The sequence below is a fragment of the Triticum urartu genome, chromosome 7A, assembly GCF_056163025.1.
Source record: "Triticum urartu cultivar PI428250 chromosome 7A, HENAU_Tu73, whole genome shotgun sequence".
Lineage (NCBI taxonomy): Eukaryota > Viridiplantae > Streptophyta > Magnoliopsida > Poales > Poaceae > Triticum > Triticum urartu.
Window position 1 is genome coordinate 326,071,299 of NC_141879.1, and position 14,919 is coordinate 326,086,217.

General features: G+C 44.8%; 1 protein-coding gene across 1 annotated transcript; it reads left to right on the top strand.

Moving 5' to 3' along the window:
• Positions 1–10,870: 10,870 nt before the first annotated feature.
• LOC125518850 (uncharacterized) lies at positions 10,871–13,563 on the top strand. Its single transcript, XM_087532690.1, has 5 exons — positions 10,871–11,204; positions 11,328–11,415; positions 11,524–11,595; positions 11,723–12,338; positions 13,161–13,563. The coding sequence occupies exons 1-4, from the start codon at positions 10,871–10,873 to the stop codon at positions 11,730–11,732; spliced, it is 504 nt and encodes a 167-aa protein (XP_087388816.1). The 3' UTR covers positions 11,733–12,338; positions 13,161–13,563.
• Positions 13,564–14,919: the final 1,356 nt, after the last annotated feature.

The window sequence follows — 14,919 nt, forward strand, 5'->3', positions numbered from 1 at the left end:
TCTTGCCGCTCTAGTTTCCGTCATACCGGTGTTATGTTCCTTGATTTTGCGTTCCTTACACGGTTGGGTTATAATGGGAACCCCTTGACAATTTGCCTTGAATAAAACTCCTCTAGCAATGCCCAACATTGGTTTTACCATTTGCCACCTAGCCTCTTTTTCCCTTGGGTTTCCGGAGCCCAAGGGTCATCTTTATTTAAACCCCCCCGGGCCAGTGCTCCTCTGAGTGTTGGTCCAAATTAGAGCCCCTTGCAGCGCCACCTCGAGGAGACTCGAGGGCTGGTTTTAGTTGTACGGATTGCTTATCCGGTGTGCCCTGAGAACGAGATCTGTGCAGCTCCTATCAGGATTTGTCAGCACATTCGGGCGGCTTTGCTGGTTTAGTTTTACCATTATCGAGATGTCTTGTAACCGGGATTCCGAGTTTGATCGGATTGTCTTGGGAGAAGGAATATCCTTCATTGACCGTGAGAGCTTGTGATGGGCTAAGTTGGGACACCCTTGAGGGGGTTTGAACTTTCGAAAGCCGTGCCCGTGGTTATGGGCAGATGGGAATTTGTTAATGTCCGGTTGTAGAAAACCCGAAACTTAACTTAATTAAAATGAATCAACAGAGTGTGTGGCCGTGATGGTCCCTTTTCGGTGGGGTCCGGGAAGAGAACACGGTCTCGAGTTATGCTTGAAGGTAGGTTGTTCTAGGATCACTTCTTGATCATAGTTTATCGACCGTGCCTTTGCCTTCTCTTCTCGCTCTCTTTTGCGTATGTTAGCCACCATATATGCTAGTGCTTGCTGCAGCTCCACCTCATACCTTTTTCCCTACCTATAAGCTTAAATAGTCTTGATCGCGAGGGTGTGAGATTGCTGAGTCCCCGTGACTCACAGATTACTTCAAAACCAGATGCAGGGACCGATGATACCGCTCCAGGGGATTCGACTGAGCTCATGTGGGAGTTCGATGAGGACTCAGGACATTACTACGTTTCCTTTCCAGACGATCAGTAGTGGTGCCCAGTTGGGGCGATCGGGGACTTTGTTGCATTTGGGGTTGATATTTATTTTGGTTCCATAGTCAGACCTTGATTTTACCTGGATGAATGTAATGATATTTATGCTATTGTGTGACGTGGCGAGTGTAAGCCAACTATGTACCTCTTTTCCTTATTCATTACATGGGCTGTGTGAAGATTACCTCACTTGCGACATTGCTTACAATTCGGTTATGCCTCTAAGTTGTGCTTCGACACGTGGGAGATATAGCCGCATCGTGGGCGTTACAAGTTGGTAATCAGAGCCTTCCCCGACCTTAGGAGCCCCCTGCTTGACCGAATCGTTGGCGTTGTTGAGTCTAGAAAAATGTTTTGAGTCATTTATGATTATATATATCGGAGAGTAGGATTCTTTTTACTCCTCAGTCCCTTCATCGCTCTGGTGAGGCATCCTGACGTAGAGTTTTGACTCTTCTCTTCTCAAATTTCACTAAAAAAAATTAGGATCACATGGGTATCTTGGAATCGTTCTGATGGTTTTGTGACGAGAACATTGTTCTTGGTGCCTCCTGACATTTAGGGGTTGTGGCAGTGTCCCGGAGAGTTGAGCTCCGAGGTGTTGTCATCACAATTTTATCGTTGCAATTCTTGAATACCTGAGTTTCGCCGACATCAAAAATCTCTTTTATGCAGTTGTTGGTGAGATAACCTCAACGCCACCTAGTACTAGGGCGGGAGCGGGAGTATTTCCATAACTCGTATAACGGATACTTTTCGAAGGTTGAGGTAAATGATTTCCGAAGGTTTCTTGGTTATGTGTTGAAGGATGGATACAACTGGATGTAGGATTTGCTAGCTTTGGGTGAGATATTATGCTTCCCCTGTATCCCCAACACCTGATTGCATAACCAGAAAGGTTCGGGAGTTTCATAGGTGGGAATTCTTGTAGCTCTAGTATTTCTTCCGCAAATATTTGGTTTGTGATTGGGTAATCCTTACCAAGTATTTGTTCATATCCGTACCTTGTTGTTTTATTCTTCTACCTCTATCTAAGTGGCTTCTCAATTTATGGAAGTGTGACCATTTCAATTGGAATGCATTCGTTCATTTTGTTCGGATGTTAAGACTATATGTTGCAATTTCGATCCATTTGATTCAGCTTGAATATATGTCTGTCAAGTTGCTAACGGATGTCACCCTCTTCAGGATGGCTCCTCCAACGCGTCAGAATCCTGAACTGCCGCCACCACCTCCACCTCCGGAGGCATGGCAAGCCGTGATGGCTGCTACCAATGCAAACACGCAGCTGATCATGCAATTCTTGCAAGAGCGTAACCAAGGGAATCAAGGACATGGCAACAATCAGAATCAGTTTGCTACACTCAACCAGTTCCTTGCAAACCAGCCAAAGACCTTCAGTAACTGTGTCGAGGCAACAGACACTGATGATTGGATCATGGATATCTGGAAGTATTTCGAGTGCAGAAACGTCAGGCCTGAGGACTTTGTCAAGTTTGCTTCGTTCCAACTCAAAGACCAAGCTACAGAGTGGTATCAGCAATACAAAGATTCCATAGGAGGCCATGTGATTACCTGGGATGAATTTCATCAAGACTTCAAAGCTCACCACCTTCCTCAGAGTGTTGTTGAGAGCAAGCGTGAGGAGTTCCGCAATCTGAAGCAAGGCAACTTGTCTGTTTACCAGTATAACATCATGTTCCAGAAGCTCGCTCGTTTCGCTAAGCAAGACGTCCCTGACGAGAAGAGCATGATTTATCAGTTCAGAGGTGGCCTCAGAGAAGATCTCCAACTAGCTCTTGTGCTTTTTGAGCCGCAAAAATACAATGAGTTTTACAACATGGCACTGAAACAAGAGACTGCTCAACTAAAGTGCGATGCTTCCAAGAAGCGAGTCAGGGATGCAACTCCTTCTTCCTCAACTCAAGTGGCAACTAAGCAGCAAAAGTATTGGTTGCCTCCTCCTCCTCCGTTCCGTCAGCCTTATCAGCAGAAGAGCAAAGGTAGCAATGGATCTTCCCACCCACCCAACCCAGGCTTTCAGAACAAGACTTCGTCTCATGCACCAAGATCAAGTGCTCCATGTCACCGTCCGCCCTCGGAGGTCACATGCAACAAGTGTCAGCAGAAGGGTCACTATGCCAACAAATGCTTCAATCAGAGACATCTTCCTCCTCCTCCTCCCGTGAGGTCTGCTAGCACTGCAGTGGTCAAGCATAACCCCAAGTTCGCTAAGGTCAACATGATGAACACAGCTCAGGCAGAGGACTCATCAGATGTGATTATGGGTAACCTTCCTGTTAACGATATCCCTGCAAAAGTTCTTTTTGACACTGGTGCATCGCATTGTTTCATCTTGAGACCTTTTGCATCTAAGCATGATTTGGTTACTCAAGTTTTGCTGAAACCTTTGGCTATTGTCTCTCCGGCCCGACAAATGACTTCTCGAGTTTTCGTTCCGGATGTTTCTATCACGTTGGGCGACTATAAGTTCTTGTCTTCTCCTAATGTTCTTGGTGACTCGGATATCGATCTTATTCTCGGTATGGACTGGCTTTCTAAGCACAAGGCTCAGCTTGATTGTGCTGCCAGGCAGATTCAATTGACACATTCATCTGAGGATGTAATCGTCTTTGCCGCTCGTGATGATACCATCCGACTGTTTTCTCTCAACGAGAAGGGCGAGCCGGATGCCATCTCTCAGATTCCAGTCGTTTACGAATATCAAGACGTCTTTCCAGAAGAGCTTCCAGGAATGCCTCCGCACTGGCCAGTTGAATTCGTCATCGATCTTGAGCCTGGCACGGAACCTATTTGCAAACATCCTTACAAGCTTGGACCAGAAGAGTTGAAGGAGCTGAAGAAGCAACTCGATATTCAAGAATGTATGGGTCTCATCTGACCAAGATCTTCTCCATGGGGTTGTGGTGTTCTTTTCGTCAACAAGAAGGATGGAATGGACCGACTCTGTGTCGACTATGGTCCATTGAACAAGAAGACCATAAAGAACGAGTACCCACTTCCCAACATCAATGAGCTTTTCGAACAACTCAAAGGTGCTCAAGTATTCTCCAAGCTTGATCTCCGTATGGGCTATTATCAAATTCACATTCATGAAGAAGATATCCCCAAGACAGCATTCAGAACAAGCTATGGTTCATATGAATAGACTGTCATGTCTTTCGGCCTTGTCAACGCTCCTCCAACATTCTCTCGCATGATGAACATCATCTTCAACGCCTACACAAACGACTTCATCTTGGTCTACCTCGATGACATCTTAGTCTTTTCCAAGAACAAGGAGGATCATGCCAAACACTTGAGATTGGTGCTGGATAAACTCAGAGAACATCAGTTCTATGCGAAGTTTTCAAAGTGCGAGTTTTGGCTCGATGAGGTTCTCTACCTTGGACATATCATCTCCGCCAAGGGTATAGCTGTTAATCCTGAGAAGGTGTCTGCAATTGTGAATTTGGAACCACCTCAGAACATGAAGCAACTCTGCAGCTTCCTTTGGCTCACAAGCTATTGTCGAAGGTTCATTGAGAACTTCTCGAAGACCGCGAAGCCTCTTTCCAACCTTCTCTAGAAGCATGTGAAGTATGTCTGGTCGCGTGAATGTGACATCGCTTTCAACACCCTCAAAGAGAAGTTAGTCACTGCTCCAGTTCTGACTCCTCCTGATGAATCCAAACCGTTCGAGGTCTTCTGTGATGCTTCCCTTCAAGGTCTTGGTGGCAGTGTTGATGCAAGAGAAGAAAGTTGTGTCCTATACCTCTCGCCAGTTGAAGCCCAACGAAAAGAACTACCTCACTCATGACCTCGAGTTGGCGGCAGTTGTCCATGCTCTTTTAACATGGAGACATCTCTTGTTGGGAAGAAAAGTGGACATCTTCACTGATCACAAGAGTCTCAAGTACATCTTCACTCAGCCAAACCTCAACCTCAGGCAGACTCGTTGGGTCGAAATGATTCAAGAGTATAATCCGAGTATCGAATATACTCCAGGCAAGGCCAATGTAATTGCTGACGCATTGAGCAGGAAGGCTTACTGCAACAGTTTGATTATCAAGCCTTACCAACCGGAGCTTTGTGAAGCTTTCCGCAAACTCAATCTCCAAGTTGTTCCTCAAGGATTCCTTGCCAACCTCCAAGTCTCTCCTACTTTGGAAGATCAGATTCGCGAGGCTCAACTTCTTGATGCTATGGTGAAAAAGGTGAAGATTGGGATTGCCAAGAGCCAACCCAAGTACAAGTGCTATCGTCTTGATGACAAGGATACTCTATTCTTCGAGGATCACATTGTTGTTCCTAAAGGTGACCTTCGTAAAGTCATTATGAACGAGGCTCACAATTCACTCCTCTCTATTCACCTTGGAAGTACAAAGATGTACCAGGACCTCAAGCAGTCGTATTGGTGGACTCGAATGAAGCGCGAGATTGCTCAGTTCGTGAATGAATGTGATGTCTGCAGAAGAGTGAAAGCAGAACACCAACGACCAGCTGGTCTCCTCCAACCTCTTGCCATTCCAGAATGGAAGTTTGACCATATTGAGATGGACTTCATGACTGGATTTCCCAAGTCCAAGCGTGGCAATGATGCTATCTTCGTTGTCATCGACAAGCTCACTAAAGCGGCTCATTTTCTGCCTATCAAAGAATCTATCGCAGCATCTCAGTTGGCAGAGCTATATACCTCCAGGATTGTCTCCATGCACAACATTCCGCAGTTGATATCTTCAGATCATGGCAGCATCTTCACCTCTAAGTTCTAGGATTCTTTTCAGAAGGCCATGGGCACCAACATTCGCTTCAGCACAGCTTTTCATCCTCAAACCAGTGGCCAAGTCGAGAGGGTCAATCAAATTCTTGAAGATATGCTCAGTGCATGTGTCATCTCTTTCGGTATGAAGTGGGAATATTGTCTTCCATATGCCGAGTTCTCCTACAACAACAGCTTCCAAGCGAGTTCGGGCAAGGCCCCATTCGAGATTCTCTATGGCAGGAAGTGCCGTACTCCTCTAAACTGGTCAGAGACCGGTGAACGCCAACTTCTTGGAAATGACTTGATCATAGATGCTGAATAAATGTGCAAAGTCATTCGTGAAAATCTCAAAGCCGCACAATCGCGCCAGAAGAGTTACTATGATAGCAAACATCGTGACTTGGCTTTCGAGATCGGAGATCATGTCTACCTCCGCGTCTCTCCAATGAAAGGTACTCATCACTTCGGTATCAAAGGGAAGCTTGCCCCTAGATACATGGGTCCTTTCAAGATCATTGGCAAAAGAGGCGATCTCGCCTATCAACTTGAGCTTCCATCCAACTTTGCTAACGTGCACGACGTGTTTCACGTGTCTCAACTCTGTAAGTGTTTCAAGACTCCTGACTGCACCATCAACTTTGAAGAGATTGATCTCCAAGAAGACATGTCTTATCATGAGCACCCCGTTGCTCTTCTTGAAGAAACTAAGCGCAATACTCGCAACAAGTCTATCAAATTCCTGAAAGTCAAGTGGTCACATCATTCCGACCGAGAAGCCACCTGGGAACGCGAGAACCACCTCCATTCTGAGTACCCGGAGTTTTTCCAGTCCTAGATCTCGGGACGAGATCCTTTCGTAGTGGTGGAGTGTTGTAACACCCCATATGTAACCTACCATATTTGTATTCCAACTCTTGCCATTTTCGGCACTAAGTTATGATATTTCCTTGTTGTCGGGTTTTTGTCTTCGTGTGCTTTTGTCTTTGTCATGCATCTCATATCGTGTCATCATGTGCATCGCATTTGCATACGTGTTCATCTCATGCATCTGAGCATTTTCCCCGTTGTCCGTTCTGCATTCCGGCGCTCCTATGCCCTCCGTTGTCCCTTTCTACCTCTTTTCGTGTGCAGGTATTAAACGTTCTCGGATTGGACCGAGACTTGCGAAGCGGCCTTGGTTTACTACCGGTAGACCGCCTGTCAAGTTTCGTGCCATTTGGACTTCGTTTGATATTCCAACGGTTAACCGAGGGACCGAAAAGGCCTCGTGTGTGTTGAAGCCCAACACCTCTCCAAAGTGGCCCAAAATCCACCTAAACCTCCTCCATCATCTAGATCGTTCGATCACGATCGCGTGGCCGGAAACCGTGCTCAATTTGGAGCCTCCTAGCTCCTCCTACCTATAAAAGGTCCTCCCATTCAAAATCCGGACGAAACCCTAGACCCCTCCCTCTCCTCGCGCCGCCGGACAGAACCCGGCCAGCCGGACACGTCCGCCCGTTCCACCGGACGAACCAGCGCGTGATACGTGTCCCCGCGGGTGCCCACATCGCCGCCGACCGCGCGGGCTCGCCGAAGCCCAGCGCCGGCCCCCGCGGCCCATCCCGCGTCCGCCGCCGCCTGCCTCCTTCGCCCCGACGCTGCTCGCGGCCCCCGACGCCGCTCCGCAGCCCGCCGGCGTCGCGCGCATCGCTGCCGCGAGGTCCGCCACCGTGAGCCGCCCCGCCGCCGACCTCCTCCGGTCGTCTTCAACCCCGCCGGCGCCGCCCCGCACCGGATCCGGTCGCCTCCGACCTCCCCGGCGTCGCCCTGCACCGGATCCGTCGTCTCCTCTCCCTCCGGCGACCTTCTCCGCCCGGCGAACCTCGAACCCTGTGTTGCTACAGTACCCGATCCAGATCTGAGATTCGGTTGACTTTCTCTCCTGTCCCATTAATTTTGTGCATTTTTCATCATGCTATATCTCTGCATCCGTGGCTCCGTTTTGGGCGTGTAGCATATCAAATTGTTCGTCTCGACGAGTACTTCATTTCATCTCATTGCATCGTGTTCATTTGAGCTCATCTTGATGCCCTAAATGCTGTTGCAAGAGGGCTATGCAATGTTAGTTTCAGATTATTATCAGCAATTGGACATTTGTCATTTTTGCCATGTTTAATGTGTGCCTCATATGAATTTGAGCCCTACATGAGTTTTGAAGTATACCATGTCATCTTTACAGGGGTGTATGCCATGTATTTTTGTGATCTCTGTGGTGACTAGGACAAGCATGCAAAGTAGCCCTTGTAATGTTGCTGATTTCAGGGACTTAGAAATATTCTAAACCTTTACCCTGTTAATATTTTTATGCCATGTATCCTTGTTGCTACAGAGTGATCCATGCCTCTTTTGAGCATTTTCAGTAAAGATGTTTTGTAGATATTGTTGTGATATATCCATCCATGTCTTTGTTGCAATTATTGAGAACCCTAGCTTGAGTCAATCGAGCTCTACTTTTGCTATAAAATGTTCTTGGCAGAATGTTTACGTGTTAAGCATTTTTGCCGAGATTTTTGTAGTTGATCCATGCATGCTATGATGTTGTTCTTGCCATGTTTAGATTCTATGACATGTCTACTTTCTGGGTGTATGCTTAGTTTGTCATGCAATGCTTTGTGGTGAGTGCATCGAGCTCGTAAGCATGCCTACTTAATATCTGTTTTGCCATGTTCCAGTTTCTACCAAGTCTGAATCTGTTAACAATAATTGCTATGTTCACATGGATGCCATTGTATTTTCTGGTCCCTTTTGGCTTATGGTCAGTAAGGGACTTTTGTTGTATGATTTGAGTAGCTTCATGCCATGCCTTGATTTGCCATGATATGATCCTCTAGCATGTTGTTATCGTGCTCTAAACATTGCTTCCTGATGTTAAATTCCCGACTTGATGTTATTTTCACTAAGTCTGTAACCTGATATTGTTTGCACTTTTGCCATGCTTGTTTGAACCTGCTATTGAGTGAATTAGCCGTAGATCAGTGTTCATCTTTTGTCAAGCATCTTGAGTGGATCCCTTCCATATATTTTGTTGCTATGTTAGAGGGCTGTAGCATGTTGTTCTTGATGCATTTATGTGGCCTCGTGCTGTTAATCACAGATCGGTGCCATATTTGTTTTGCTAGCCATTTGCAAACCGTGCATCCGATTCCAGTGATCTTTATATCGATTTCGACCAAAATCAACTCATCTTTCCAGTGGCACTCTTGGTTTTCCAAGTTTAGACCAGGTTCAATCTTTCCTTTCCGAAACATGCATATGCATCGCATATCACATACCGCATATCATGCCATGTTTTGCATCATGTTGTTTGTGGATTGCACGTGGTTGATTGCGTCTCCCTTTGCTTATGTTCTTGCTTTGCGTAGAGCCGGGAGACGAGTACGTGATCGAGGAGCCCGTTGAGTATGTTTACAAGGATCAAGCTAACTTCAACTCGGAGAACTTTGCAGGCAAGATGACCATACCCTCAAAATCACTTCTATCTTTTCTTGCTAGATGCTCGCTCTATTTCTATGTCTATGCTACGATACCTACCACTTGCTTATCATGCCTTCCATATTGACATGTCAAACCTCTAACCCACCTTGTCCTAGCAAACCGTTGTTTGGCTATGTTACCGCTTTGCTCAGCCCCTCTTATAGCGTTGCTAGTTGCAGGTGAAGATTGGAGTTTGTTCCTTGTTGGAACATTTTTATTGTTGGGATATCATTATATTATCTTGTCTACTTTAATGCATCTATACACTTGGTAAAGGGTGGAAGGCTCGGCCTTATGCCTGGTGTTTTGTTCCACTCTTGCCGCCCTAGTTTCCGTCGTACTGGTGTTATGTTCCTTGATTTTGCGTTCCTTACACGGTTGGGTTATAATGGGAACCCCTTGACAGTTCGTCTTGAATAAAACTCCTCCAACAATGCCCAACATTGGTTTTACCATTTGCCACCTAGCCTCTTTTTCTCTGGGGTTTTCGGAGCCCGAGGGTCATCTTTATTTAAACCCTCCCGGGCTAGTGCTCCTCTGAGTGTTGGTCCAAATTAGAGCCCCTTGCAGCACCACCTCGAGGAGACTCGAGGGCTGGTTTTAGTTGTACGGATTGCTTATCCGGTGTGCCCTGAGAACAAGATATGTGCAGCTCCTATCAGGATTTGTCGGCACATTCGGGCGGCTTTGCTGGTTTAGTTTTACCATTATCGAGATGTCTTGTAACCGGGATTCCGAGTTTGATCGGATTGTCTTGGGAGAAGGAATATCCTTCATCGACCGTGAGAGCTTGTGATGGGCTAAGTTGGGACACCCTTGAGGGGGTTTGAATTTTCGAAAGCCATGCCAGCGGTTATGGGCAAATGGGAATTTATTAATGTCCGGTTGTAGAAAACCCGAAACTTAACTTAATTAAAATGAATCAACGGAGTGTGTGGCTGTGATGGTCCCTTTTCGGCGGAGTCCGGGAAGAGAACACGGTCTCGAGTTATGCTTGAACGTAGGTTGTTGTAGGATCACTTCTTGATCATAGTTTATCGACCGTGCCTTTGCCTTCTCTTCTCGCTCTCTTTTGCGTATGTTAGCCACCATATATGCTAGTGCTTGCTGCAGCTCCACCTCATACCTTTTTCCCTACCTATAAGCTTAAATAGTCTTGATCGCGAGGGTGTGAGATTGCTGAGTCCCCGTGACTCACAGATTACTTCAAAACCAGATGCAGGGACCGATGATACCGCTCCAGGGGATTCGACTGAGCTCAAGTGGGAGTTCGATGAGGACTTAGGACGTTACTATGTTTCCTTTCCATACGATCAGTAGTGGTGCCCAGTTGGGGCGATCGGGGACTTTGTTGCATTTGAGGTTGATATTTATTTTGGTTCCGTAGTCAGACCTTGATTTTACCTGGATGAATGTAATGATATTTATGCTATTGTGTGATGTGGCGAGTGTAAGCCAACTATGTACCTCTTTTCCTTATTCATTACATGGGCTGTGTGAAGATTACCTCACTTGCGACATTGCTTACAATGCGATTATGCCTCTAAGTTGTGCTTCGACACGTGAAAGATATAGCCGCATCATGGGCGTTACAGCCCCCAACCTTCTATTCCTCTCTCAAGGGAAGGGAAGGGAAGACAAGGGAAGGGAGAGGGAGCGCCCAGATCCACGGCGGCATCAGCGCGCCGTCCTCGACCTGATCCGCGTCCGTCCACACATGGGAGCTAATCGACGCAGGAAATCCCCGTCCCCGCGTCCGAGCCCCGCCACCCTCCGCAACGCCTCGACCGCCCATCGACGCGCTGCCCTTGCGGCGCCCGACCAGTTCGGCTCTCGTGGCTGGTGGACGCGCCCTTGCTGTTGCCGATGCCGGCTCGCTGTGCCGCACTGGCCCTCACAAGCGTCTTCTGTCAATGGTTACAACTCACGTTCCTCTCTATTTTCTCTTTGAATTTTCTTTTGGGTCGGTCAGGAAGCAAGAACATGTCGACTGACATGACAATTGGAGATGATTTGAGGAATTTTTCCGTGTTTGGTAGATGGACTTGAGAGGTCAAGGAGTTTCCATTGGGACATCGGGACATGCTCCTCCATCTCCTTCATGTGGACGACATCCAACATCGCTAGGTAGATTACTGTTTTTGCAAATTCCGGTTCTTGATGTTTAAAACTGGATGATCTGCACCCAACCCCTCTATTGTTCTATTTCTGCTTAAATCTGATTTGGTTGTTTAGTTCATGCACTTATGGACTGAAGAAAAAAATGGAAATGAAGAAGAAAAGAATAGCAATATTATCATATGCGAGGTTCGCTTTTAACCTTGGTTCCTAACCAATATTTGCTTCATAATTCTGCCGGAGAGACTCACACTGTCATTCATATTATTAATATAGTTCATAACCACTATTCTCTTTTATCTAATTATATGTACAGAAAGGAGTAATCTAAAGTGAATTCATGCTATGTTAACAGTCTAACAAACATCTTGGAGGTGTGAATGCTTTCTTGGGTCTGACGAGTAATCAATAATTGATGGTATACTGAGATTTTCCTCATACTTCTAGCACTTCCTCATTGACAATAAAGCAAGTACTATCACAACAAAGGCTATCCAGGTATTTTTTTTTCAACTATAATCCTTCCAGCTTTAGGGACTGCTCAATTGGATCTGCACAATCCAACAAAATAAATGTGCATAGTGTCTGCGACACTTTCTTCCGATCATCACGAAGGTAGTTGTAGGAGTAAAAAAGTATGTCATACTGTTTTTTCAGTTCAAGCCAAAAGGCTAGGACAGGTAATACTTGTTTTTACAGTACTTGTGCAAAAAGTATGTCATACTGTTTGCTCTAGATGATTTTGATGAATTTCACAACCTTATTTTCAGTTGTATACCCCAAGAAATGGTTTGCTTTCATAGGGTTTATTGAATCCAGGAAAGAACTGTGAGTAGTAGCGAACCAGAAATGAAAAGTTTCAGAGAACTACGAAAACTCCGGTCAGTTTTGTCGGGATCTTGTGACACAGTTCCAGGACTCTATTGACTAAGGTAATGATATATATGTGTGATTTATCTTGTTAAAACTTTTAGTGTTCACTTAGAGGTGAGTGCAACCAGTAACTGAATTTAGACTACGAACTAGAGTATGACAGTAAAGTTAGGAGCATGATGGAGAACACATGGGACATTGAGGACTAATGGTCAACACTTAAATCTTGCTTTACATATAGTTCAGTTCCAAGTAGTCTGATACATAGATGGCGAGGGGAGTGCTGATTTGGGGTTGATTTTGGTAATTATATATTTTCCTTGATGACTATCATTTTGTTGTCCTACATGTGCTATATGATATGCATAACAACTTGAGAGCACCTTTGCTTCTCTTGATGTGCTTCGTCATACCGTTTTTTAAAGTGCACAAGCAAGCTTGCGAGTGATGACAACTACTATGACCTACAACCTTGAATCTAGGTTTTTGGGGTTGAACATAGGGGCACAACGCGCTCCCTCATCTAACTAGTGAAGCGTAATGAAGGAAAAGCTACGGTATACAAATCATTACCGTCATTCAGTTTGTCCAAAACTAAGAAAAGCTCTTTAAAAAACTGGGAAAAGCTCACGTGATGGAATGAGATGAGATTTCAACATCATGATTGCGTTTTATAATTTGAACGACCAAAGTAGATGGTCCAGTCAGCCCGTGTTTGACAATATGAAGGGACAAACTTGTTGATCCATTATCTGGCCAGGATAATACAACAATTCAGAGGGCTTAGATATGGATAATAGATCTGACCTAATCTAGCAAGGTGAGTGACTCAATTGCACATGTGCAAAATGGAAGTTTAAACTTCCTTGAATCTCTTGTAGGGTTTGGGGGATATTGTCAGTGAGCCACTGATGAAAGTCCTTTTGCGATGACAATGATAGAGAAGATTTGAAAGATCTTGGTTGGCGTGGGGCAACTTGTGTATTCCTGGATGGGGGCGCCGTCCGGTGGCAGTGGGGTGTGGCAGTTGCCGCAGCTGGGCACAACCGGGAGTCCACCTATCCAGAACACCCAACTATTTCATCTGGTGAACTGCGAAGAGCTTCTGTGTGCATCTCCGTTATGTTTAACTATGACAGGCTTATGTTATCTTATCGCGAACTCATTATTCAGTTTGTGCCCAACGTGACTGCATGTAAATATGTAATACAACAATTTTGTTCTTCCTTTTTGTTGTTCGATTGACTCAGTATACCATCTCAAATGTCATTCCCTTTATAGCTAGCACATCATCTCGAAAGAATTTATTTAAGTTGAAATCCAGTAATTATATGTTGATCGCATAAGCAGGCTGATGGTATCTTCGTTGAATTTTTTTATTCCTTCTCTATGGAACTAAAACTGTTCTTTCCTGAATATATTGGATCGCAAAGAACTAAACCTATGTACAATGTCTTTGGGCATATTCTGAATTTGCAGAATTAGCACAAACCTAAAAGCATATATGCAGCTCCCAGATGTTGCGGGCTAGAGGAAGGGCAGCACTCATGCGATACCATGTATCTGGTAGTGGTTTCGTTCCCCAGACGCTATGCATTTATTGTCTGGTTTGTTCATATTTGTTAGCTCTATGTTAACCTTCTTTTAGGTACTTCCCATGATTTTCTTTGTAAAAAACCCCAGAAATATATATAGGTGTATTTTCCCGTAAAGATGCTAAATTTTGTTGGTCTTATTTATGGGATAGCGGAACCATTTTTGTGTGCACTTAATTGTCAGGTTGGATGCGCCGGGTGTGGGAGTTTTGAGCTGATTAACACCAATACTGCTTCTATATCCACCTCTACTATTATTGCTTTTATATTTCCTTATTGCATGTCTTTGTTTCCAGTAGGCCACGCAACCCTTTTCTACTAAGTTATATACACCCAGTATGTTGGTCTTGTGGCCTATATGTAGACGAAATACTTTAGGTCTGTACGAATAATTTCTATGTCATTTCATACAGTATCATGTTGACGCTATGAGCATCGATTGACATATAAGATGAAGGCTTCACTTTGTTTTCGGGTTTGTTTCCTGTGTTTACTGCCATCTTCACATTCCCTTGAGATACTTTAGCTGTCGCTACTCTTTTCATTTATGTAAAAAGTAAAATACATTTTCTTTGAAACTTGATTAGTTCAACTTCTATACTATCTACCTTTTTGGGGACACTGCAGGACATGGTTGATTATCATGTCAGTGAATTCTGGCGAGAATGAACCAAGTGAGCTTTTGCAGCTGGTCTATTCAAAATGGATGAACGGACCAGTTAGTGTACATATAAGTTTGCACTCTATCTTCCTGCTCATTCGTGCAATGTGTTCATGGGAGACTTGTTTTAGGAAATCATAAAATAATTTTTCTTTCTCTGCGTACTACTCCATCTTTCAAGTGCTAGGCTTCAATAAATCTGAAATTTCTATCGCTCGATTTGCAGTGTTTATTTTACAGTTACCACTGGGAAATGCTTCCTTTTAATCATTTTTATCTGGTACACACCATTGTAAGTGTATTATTTAAGAAATCAAGTCCATTCTGGAAGAATATTCACTCATGATAGTTTTGAGTTTCGGTAAAGCAGAATGTGTACATTCA

Coding starts and splice junctions, on each gene's coding strand:
- LOC125518850 (XM_087532690.1), top strand. CDS start 10,871: ATGGGCGTTACAGCCCCCAACCTTCTATTCCTCTCTCAAGGGAAGGGA. Junction 11,205..11,327: donor ACAAGCGTCTTCTGTCAATG/GTTACAACTCAC, acceptor CGTGTTTGGTAG/ATGGACTTGAGAGGTCAAGG. Junction 11,416..11,523: donor ACGACATCCAACATCGCTAG/GTAGATTACTGT, acceptor TTGGTTGTTTAG/TTCATGCACTTATGGACTGA.